We start from the raw sequence: 10,393 nt of genomic DNA on the forward strand, positions 1-10,393 counted from the left end.
ATTTTAAGGGGCCGGATCTCATATGGGCCTTTATTAGGCCCAGAACATGGCAGACTATTAATGGACCGGATCAAATATGGGCCGGCATTTGGCCCAAAACATGGCAGCCTGTTAATGAGCCGGCCTACTAGTGTCATCAAAATCTTTAGGGCCTTCAGCTGGGCCGGTCCATTATGGTCGGCGAAATCTCGTGGGCCTTTAGCTGGCCTGGCCCATTATGGTCTGCAAAATCTTGTGGGCCTTTAGCTGGGCCGGCCCATTATGGTCCGCAAAATCTCGCGGGCCTTTAGCTGGGCCGAACCATTATGGCCCGCAAAATCTGGTGGGCCTTTAGCTGGGCCGGCCCATTATGGTCCACAAAATCTCGTGGGCCTTTTGCTGAGCCGGCCCATTATGGACCGCAAAATCTTGTGGGCCTTTAGTTGGGCCAGCCCATTTAAACTTTATGGGCCACTTTTGGGCCGGTCCACGTGTCAACATTTCATAAGCACATCTCGCCCATTGGATGAGTGATACCTGTGCCAACAGGGAGCTGACACGTGTTTCCTCCAGCCAATGATGATTTTACACGTGGAAAATCGCCATTGGTCCGGGCTGTTAACGGGTTATCGGATCCAAAACTGGACCCGATAGTTTAACGGTGTTCCGTTACGGTGGATGCCACGTGCCGGTCACCCTTGACGAAAGCACTTCTGTAACGCATGATTTTTCGTCATGGAAGTGGACACTTTCGTGATGATAATTTTGGTAATGTCATGGAACACTTCTACGACAGCACATGTATGACTATCTTGATTCTGTCATAAAATCGTCATGGATGTACATGCATGACAAAAAACGCGACCTACTGTGACAAACACGTATCATCACGGAAGTGTATTTTTTTGTAGTTTTTACCTCCTCTAGTTGCAACTCTAACAGCAAAGTCATGCATATTATGATTCATTTCATCAAGTAATTCTCTTTGAGATTTAGCAACTTGTTCTAATTGAGTTTGAACCATAGAAGCATGTTTTCCAACACCTCTAACATCATTTGATATTCTAGATAACAAGTCACTCAAGCGAGCAATCATATCAGAATTATATTTCAATTGTTTCATAACATTTGCATTGAAGTGACCTTGTTTTCTAACATAATTTTCAAACTCATAAAGGCATTGGCTAGGATGCATATTGTGAGGATTGTCATTTTCATTAAACTTCATAAGAGAATTTACCTCTACCACCTTAGGCATTGGTGGTGTATTAAGCCCATGTATTTCTTCAATAGGAGGTAAATTTTTAACATCCTCGACTTTAATACCTTTTTCTTTCATAGATTTCTTTGTCTCTTGCATATCTTCGGGACTGAGATATAATATACCCCTCTTCTTCGGAGTGGGTTTAGGCGGTGGTTCAGGAATAGTCCAATCATCATAATTTTTCATTATGTTATTCAACAATTCTTCAGCTTGAGCAATAGTTTGTTCCCTGAAAACACAACCAGCACAACTATCTAGGAAGTCCCTAGAAGCATCGGTTAGTCCATCATAGAAGATATCAAGTATTCCATTTTTCTTAAGAGGATGATCAGGCAAAGCATCAAGTAACTGGCAAAGCCTCCCCCAAGCTTGTGGGAGACTCTCTTCTTTCGTTTGCACAAAATTAAATATTTTCTGTAAGGCAGCTTGTTTCATATGAGTAGGAAAATATTTTTCAGAAAAGTAATAAACCATATCTTGGGGACCACGCACACAACCAGGAGCAAGAGTAGTATTGTACCAAGATTTAGCATCACCCTTTAATGAGAAAGGAAATAATTTGAGAATAAAGTAATAACGAGTTTTCTCATCATGTGTAAAAAGGGTGGCTATATCATTCAACTTAGTAAGATGTGCCACAACAATTTCAGTTTCATAACCATGGAAATGATTAGATTCAACCAGAGTAATTAACTCTGGGTCGACAGAGAATTCATAATCCTTATCATCAATACAGATAGGTGAAGTAGCAAACTTAGGATCACATTTCAGTCTAGCATTCAGAGATTTTTCTTTATACTTGTGTAGTAATTTCTCTAGATCATCTCTATCATTGCAAGCAAGAATATCTCTAGTTGCTTCTTCACTCATAACATAACCTTTCGATATCTTAGGCAATTCATATCTAGGAAGGCTAGTTCTAGCAGGTGTTTTAGGAGATTCAATTTCAAGCTCATCATCAGATTCAACAACATCATGTTGTATAACTCTAGCAATTTGTCTATCAAGAAATTCACCAAGTGGCACATCATCATTATCAAGAAAGGTACTAGCATCATCATAAGCATCATTCATATTAGAAGTAGCATCATCAATAACTTGCGACATATCAAAATTAATAGCATGTGGTGGTGTTGCAAGTTTATTCATAACAGAAGGTGAATCTAAAGCAGAACTGGATGGCAGTTCCTTTCCTTCCCTCGTCCTTGAGGGAAATATCTTAGTATTTGGATCCTTCAGATTCTTCATAGTGATAATATGATAATAATCCCAAGTGACTTAACAAATATAGCTATGCTCCCCGGCAACGGCGCCAGAAAAAAGTCCTGATAACCCACAAGTATAGGGGATCGCAATAGTTTTCGAGGGTAGAGTATTCAACCCAAATTTATAGATTCGACACAAGGGGAGCCAATGAATATTTGAAGGTATTAGCAGCTGAGTTGTCAATTCAACTACACCTGAAGATTAATTATCTGCAGCAAAGTGATCAGTAGCAGAGTAGTTTGATAGTTTTGATAGTAGTGACAGTAGCAACGGTAACAGTAACAGTGGTAGCAATATTTTTTAGCAAGTGTAATAGTGATGATAGCAGTAGTAACGCAGCAAAATCAATAAGGATAAATTCGTAGGCATTGGATCGGTGACTTGTTGGATGATATTCATCATGAGACAATTATAACCTAGGGCGATACGGCACTAGCTCCAGTTCATTTATATAATGTAGGCATGTATTTTGTAAATAGTCATACGTGCTTTATTAAAAGAACTTGCATGACATCTTTTGTCCTACCCTCCCGTGGCAGCGGGGTCCATATTGGAAACTAAGGGATATTAAGCCCTCCTTTTAATAGAGAACGGAACAAAACATTAACACATAGTGAATACATGAACTCAAACTACGGTCATCACCGGGAGTGGGCTTGGTTGTTGTCACTCTGGGGTTGCCGAATCATAATCGTAGTAGGTGACTATAACTTGCAAGATCAGATCTAGAACATGGATATAATGATGATAACATAAACGGTTCAGATCTGAAATCATGGCACACGGGCCCAAAGTGACAAGCATTAAGCATGGCAAATTCATAGCAACATCAATCTAAGAACATAGTGGATACTAGGGATCAGGCCCTAACAAAACTAACTCTATTACATGATGAATCTCATCCAACTCCTCACCGACTAGCGAGTCTACGAAGGAATTACTCACTCTCGGTGGGGAGCATCATGGAATTGGCGATGAAGAAGGGTTGGTGATGACGAAGAACGAAGATCCCCTCTCCGGAGCCCCATACGGACTCCAGATCTGCCCTCTTGAGGAAGAACAGGGCTTGGCGGCGGCTCCGTCTCGTGGATCATGATAATTCTTTCCCCCTGATTTTTTCTAGAATAATGTGAATTTATAGTATCAGGGGGGTCATCAGCGGGGCCACCAGGTGGGTACAACCCACTTGGGCGTGCCAGGAGAGGGGGGCGCCCCCTGGTGGGTTGTGCCCACCCAGGGGCCCCTCTCCGGTGGGTCTTGGCTCCAAAAATTCTTATTATTGGTATAAAAAAATCTTCAAAAAATTTCGTTTCATCCCGAGAACTTCTATTTCTGCACAAAAACAATACCATGGTAGTTCTGCTGAAAACAATGTCAGTCTGGGGTTAGTTTCATTCAAATTATGCAAATTAGAGTCCAAAACAAGAGGAAAAGCGTGAGAAAAAGTAGATACGTTGGAGACGTATCAATGCTTTGTATGATGGGTCATGTGACCCCTATTTATAATGTGATGTTATGTATGGCTCTTCGGAGCCTCTTAAATAAAACTTTGAATCGTAGAGTTATGTTGTGATGCCATGTTGTATCTACACATATCGTGCCTATTTGTGTGTATGTTTGAAATGCATTGTTATGTGTGGGATTCAACACCTAGTTATCTGCCTTTGGTAGTCTTTCCTACAGGGAAATGCCTCCTAGTGCTTCCACTGAGCCTTGGTAGTTCACTACTACTCCGGAACACATGGATTGACCGGCATGTATCCTTCTTTGCTCCTGTGTGTGTCCCTACGGGGAAATGACATGCATTGTTCCTTTAAGTCCTTGTAGCTTGCTATGACTTTGGTTCATATACATTGATGACCGCCACGTGCATTGCTGGGTTAGCCATGCCTGTTCGATTACGTTTGTGCCACCTTGGTTTATGACTTGTCATGTCGACCCGGATTCTCTGTCATATGGATGCTAGCATCACAATCATATACATGAGCCAAAAGACGTAAACGGTCCCAGCCAAGGTAAAGGCGGCAGCCGTGGGTTACCATGCATAAGGCCATAAAGTGATATGATATGTTTTATGCTAGATCGTTGTGACTTAGGATCGGGGTCCCGACACGAGCCAAGAAGGCATCGTGGATGCTTGGAGGATATAGGACGTTGGGAATCATAATTCAACTACTGTTGACATCAAATCGCTGTGGAAAATCGTGGATTGCTGAGTTTTACTATTTTATAGTTCCTTCAGCGCCCAGATTCCTTCATGCATTTCTTTGACAATAATTAATCCATTTACGGTTGTTTTGTCAAAATGAAATTAACTATAGAGCAACCACGAAACTTTTGGCCACCTAACATCTGATCCGTTCACCGTGGAAGTACACCGCTGTGAAATGCTACTTTCCTATCAACAATCATGATAAAATCAAGCAATATTTTGGAATAGAACAGCTTCAAACAAAAGGGAGTCTGTTGTGTTAGATGTCAGGGACTTGTATTTCTTTATATTGTACGGATAGTTGTTTGATTCACAGCATTGTAATTTGTAATATGTATTTTTGAAAATTGCATTATGCTTTAAGAAAAGAATTCCACTGAGTCCTGTTTCTAGAAAATACATTTATGGTTTTTCATGGTGCTAGTATAAATATAAAGTAATTTTAAGTATTGTATGATGCAAATGAAACGAAAAATAAAAAAGTACGTACTCCATAAGTAGTAACATATGTGACATAACTGTAGCTATTTAGAAAAAGAATATCAGAAACAAAAAAGGCTCGGAATAGAAGTTTCCGACCACGGTTGCCTTCTTCTTCCTTCCATCCTCTCCTCCATCCCTCTCACGGAAGAGAATAAGATAACCACCGCCATGCTCCCCCACATGCCCATGCCCGAACAATTCATCTCCATGTGCAAGCCCAATCGCCCCCGTGACCCAACGAGCCATCGAAGCCAATAGATTTTCCAACCACGCATGGAGCGAGAATTCAATCTTCGCGTGTGACCGGTCTCACCTGGAATTCCTGCAAGGATCCACCCAGGAAGAGGAACAGAGCAATCCCATCGCCACACATTTCTCCCCGCTCTTCGGACGGCGGAGCCGCCATAAACCTCCCCTAAAGCTCCTTCATTAGCCTCTGATCATCATCTGTTCCGCCAAGAATCCCCCAAGGCAAGAGGGCCCGCTCCAAGATCCGATCGTTTTGTGAGTTGTTCAATCGCAATCCCTGTAAATTTCCTAGGAAAGAAACCAGGGATCGTGGACGCAGGCGGGAGACAACTTCCATTTCCCATCGGTTGTTGGCGTGGCTCGCCGCGGTATTTTCTGACAAGGGGTGGGAAGGGAGGCCCGTACGGTTCTTGATCCCGTGGAGAGCCGCAGCTGTCGACTCCAATGCAGCCGGACCCTAAAGGCCCCGGGAGGGAGAAGGCGCACGCTCGGCTGCCGCCGCCGGTGACGGCGCCGTCGGTGGGGCGGCCGGCGTCGGTGCTGCCGCACAAGACGGCGAACGTGCGCGACCACTACCGCATCGGGAAGAAGCTGGGACAGGGGCAGTTCGGCACGACGTACCTGTGCGTGGACAAGGAGGACGGCGGCGAGTACGCGTGCAAGTCCATCCCCAAGCGCAAGCTGCTGTGCCGCGAGGATTACGAGGATGTCTGGCGCGAGATCCAGATCATGCATCACCTGTCGGAGCACCCCAATGTGGTTCGCATCCGCGGCGCCTACGAGGACGCCCTCTTCGTGCACCTGGTCATGGAGCTCTGCGCCGGCGGCGAGCTCTTCGACCGCATCGTGGCCAAGGGGCACTACAGCGAGCGTGCCGCTGCCCAACTCATCAGGACGATCGTGGGGGTTGTAGAGGGGTGCCACTCGCTCGGTGTCATGCATCGGGACCTCAAGCCGGAGAACTTCCTCTTCGCGAGCACGGCCGAGGACGCCCCACTCAAGGCCACGGACTTTGGGCTTTCCGTCTTCTACAAGCCTGGTTGGTTGCTATTTCGTTAAATTATTTGATTTGATTGATGCAACAATTAGCGATGCTCTTGGTGTTAAATTGATCTTGGTATTTACGGCAACCTTATCAATACGCCATTTGAATAGATTGCTCAGTTGAGGAATGAAAATATCCATACGGTTTATATTTAATTGACGAAAAATCAATATGATATGGTAGTTTGACGGAAAATCAATAATGCTACTCCCTCCGATCCATATTAATTGTAGCTGATTTGATTTAGTACAACGGTGGGAGCACTGTAAATGCTATGTGGTTTGACTGTTTTGATCTTTGAAGTCAATTTTATACTCTTTTACATAACGGAGGTATGTTACATAACCATATTTTTTTGTAATGTTGCCCAATAATCTGATGGAAATTCATAAAGTCGCAATAAGTAATTCTAGCCTGGATTAGAGGATAAGTTTGGTAAATGGGTATCAATACTTATATTGGTCAAATATGGTACAGTACAATATTGTGGGCTATGAAAGTGGTTTCCAGTTATTGACTTTGGCTGGGAAACATTAGCAATTTTGGGTATATGGCCTTCCATGGGCTGGACATCTAGCTTCTACGTATGTGCTTACTGTTGTTTTACTGTACCATAGTTAATTTTTCTTTTTGAAAGAAAGCCAAAGTTCAGCGCGGCTAACTAATCCACTAGTACCTTAGTTCATGAGACACAACTTCGTAGGATATGAAAGTACTCGTACATGTTAAGCTGTATTGCGAACTGCGATGTATGGATTCTTTTTGTCCTCCGCGCTGAAAATTGCTGCAGACAGGAGAGCTTATGTTCACAGGGTTGCACTTTAAAGAATGACATCACTGCAAAAAATTCGATTGTGTTACAAGACGTTGCTTAATATTTTCTAGAACATATACACTGTTAACATGTCGGTGCAGCTAAATCTCTGGCCACCCACATGTTTACAAAATCGAGTCAATAACATGCCAAATAACAATACTTCCTGGCTCCATACATGGGCACTGAGCAGCAAAAGAATGTGAAACAGAATTACAGAAACAAGAACAAGATACAGTTTTATAGTCAATAAAACTAGACAACTGAAGGAACTTTGCTTCACGGAGCTGTTAAATGTGTATGTGAGGACATGTGGGACAACTTAGTGATTAATATTTTGTCAAGATAAATTTTGTTGCTAGCAGAACAGAATTTGTCAAAGTCGCACCTGCGCTGCCATGCTTAATTTAGTGCATAGTGACTAGTTAATGGAATCTTGAGTTAATGCGGTCTACCATTTTATTTCGCTAGAAATGAAATGATTAATAGAACTTGCACTAAAAGTTTGTTGACAATGAAAACTCTCCCTTCTCGTTTTTCAGGAGATAAATTTGCAGATGTTGTTGGGAGTCCCTATTATGTTGCACCTGAGGTGCTTCTAAAATGCTATGGCCCAGAAGCTGATGTCTGGAGTGCCGGAGTAATTCTGTACATTTTGCTGTGTGGTGTGCCTCCGTTTTGGGCAGGTAGATTATTTACTGTTCGAACCATTGAACTGCTAGGTCTAGATCTATTATCATTTGCCAACATTACCATGTTTGAGTGAATAAAATCTGTTCTTCTCCTCTCAGAAAGCGAAACAGGAATTTTCAAGCAGATTTTGCGAGGTAAGCTTGACTTGGAAACTGAACCATGGCCTAGTATCTCTGATAGTGCTAAAGATCTAGTTCGTAAGATGCTTATCCGTGATCCTACAAAGAGAGAGACTGCTCATGAGGTTCTGTGTAAGTCTTGCTCTGTCCTTCCCTGTGTCACATAAGTGTATTTTTACTAATAATAACAATGCTGCATGCATCTCCGGATGCAGAGACGGGGGAGGTTCTCCCTTCCATTATCTGAAAGAAGTAATAACAATGGTATTTCCCATGTCAGGTCATCCATGGATTGTTGATGATTCTGTTGCACCTGACAAACCTATTGATTCTGCTGTTTTGTCAAGGCTGAAACACTTTTCTGCAATGAACAAGCTGAAGAAGATGGCATTGAGGGTATGGAATCTTTTTGTCCTGTTAGTGACATGTAGCAGACATTGCACGCTAAATTCACTACTCTGTCTTTGCACATCAGTAGAGTTAGTGCTCTATTACAACATTACATTATTGCTTCCTTTTTCTGACACTTCTATTATACATACAAACACTGACTAGAATGCGTTCACTGAAAATGGAAGTCTCAAGTGAAATTATTTCATAACTATCACGCATATGTAATGAAGGAAATTGAGATTTTAATAAGAAATATAAATTATTGTGTACCAATCTTGTCAGTGGGCCTTGTCTCTTTGTGATTTGTATGATTGTACAATCTTGTTTGCTTGGACTCTTGGTGAAGTGGCATCTCGCAGAATAATGTGGTAATATTTTTGCAACTGCTGAATAAAGATGGCAGCAAAGTGCAACGTGAATTATCTTGTACCTTGATCTTTTCAGGGACCAAGCGTGTTTGTGTTCTTGCAGGTCATTGCTGAAAGTCTATCTGAGGAGGAGATCGGTGGCTTAAAAGAATTGTTTAAAATGATTGATACTGACAATAGTGGGACAATAACTTATGAAGAACTGAAGGATGGCTTGAAAAGGGTGGGATCCGATCTAATGGAACCTGAAATCCAGTCTTTGATGGATGCGGTTAGTACTACAGTCTTGTTGAGTCCATAGGTCGTAATTGCAGTCCAGCACTTTTTAGATAGTAGTACGCACCATTGAGTTTTATCCATCTTTTTCAGGCTGATATTGACAACAGCGGATCCATCGACTATGGTGAATTCTTAGCAGCTACATTGCATGTGAATAAACTGGAGAGGGAGGAAAATTTGGTGTCAGCATTCGCATTCTTTGATAAAGATGGAAGTGGCTTTATAACGATTGATGAGCTCTCGCAAGCATGCGAGAAATTTGGCCTTTCTGACGTTCATCTTGAGGATATGATCAAGGATGTGGATCAAAATAATGTTTGTCTTTTTAGCATTGTTTTTCACCACTCCATTCTTCTCAGCTGTGACTTATAATAGACTTATCACTTGACATATAAATAATTTTGTAGGATGGACAAATTGATTACAGTGAGTTTGCGGCTATGATGAGAAAGGGTAATGCTGGTGGCTCCAGTGGGACCAGTGGGGCTGTTGGGGCAGGAAGGAGAACCATGAGGAACAGCCTGCATGTGAATCTGGGCGAAATATTGAGGCCCGGTGGATCCACCTAACTCGTATATGAGAGGGTTGTGCTTTCCAGATACTACTGCCTGAAGTGTTCACCTGGATCCATCGGAACAAGTGATATAGTTTGGCCACTGGGACGCTGTTGAATTTTACTAGTAGTGCTAAGTAGTTGAGCAAAGCATACTATGGTATTTTTAGTGTAACAAAAATTTAGGTGTTTGACATGCCATATAAGTTTCTTATTGTTTTATGATGATAAATTTATGTTTGTATCCATATCAACTTTTGTTGTTAAAGCACAAATTATTGTTGGGTTTTTCATTAAGGTAGGTATTGATTTTGTTCCATAAGTATATTCTAATGGCTTGTGTTTTAAACATGTGCTTGTAATAGAGACAAATTTGTACGAAAATACACAGGTGAACATGGTTCCCCGCGCACCCACATGAATAATAAATTCAAAGAAAATACTAGAAATAAACAAAAAATCTGAAATTTTGGGATATCAAACTGACATTGGGGTATTTTGGAGTGAAGAAAGTACAATCTGATGTTACTGTTCCTTTAAATAGTGTTTTTGAATATAGCACAGATTTTGTCTTTTTTGCCCAGATTGCCATGGGTGTCATTTCTTTGTGAGACATCGTACTCAAGTAGAATGGTCGATCATGTATACTACAAAAAGATTCAGTTTCTTTTTTAGT

At 41.8% G+C, this 10,393-nt stretch overlaps 1 protein-coding gene across 1 annotated transcript; it reads left to right on the forward strand.

Moving 5' to 3' along the window:
• The first annotated feature begins 5,302 nt into the window (after positions 1-5,302).
• On the forward strand, positions 5,303-10,010 carry LOC125508580 (calcium-dependent protein kinase 28). The gene is made up of 7 exons (XM_048673332.1): positions 5,303-6,492; positions 7,855-7,998; positions 8,104-8,256; positions 8,405-8,520; positions 8,989-9,156; positions 9,255-9,479; positions 9,572-10,010. Exons 1-7 carry the CDS (start codon positions 5,898-5,900, stop codon positions 9,731-9,733), a joined length of 1,563 nt encoding a protein of 520 aa, XP_048529289.1. The 5' UTR covers positions 5,303-5,897; the 3' UTR covers positions 9,734-10,010.
• The last annotated feature ends 383 nt before the right edge of the window (positions 10,011-10,393 follow it).

This window comes from Triticum urartu, chromosome 5 (assembly GCF_003073215.2).
Source record: "Triticum urartu cultivar G1812 chromosome 5, Tu2.1, whole genome shotgun sequence".
In the NCBI taxonomy this organism is placed as follows: Eukaryota; Viridiplantae; Streptophyta; class Magnoliopsida; order Poales; family Poaceae; genus Triticum; species Triticum urartu.

Bases quoted from the DNA above. Each gene is read 5' to 3' on its own strand.
- LOC125508580 (XM_048673332.1), top strand. From the start codon at position 5,898: ATGCAGCCGGACCCTAAAGGCCCCGGGAGGGAGAAGGCGCACGCTCGG. The intron at 8,257-8,404 runs GTAAGTCTTGCT...TTCCCATGTCAG, and splicing joins GACTGCTCATGAGGTTCTGT to GTCATCCATGGATTGTTGAT. The intron at 9,480-9,571 runs GTTTGTCTTTTT...ATAATTTTGTAG, and splicing joins AGGATGTGGATCAAAATAAT to GATGGACAAATTGATTACAG.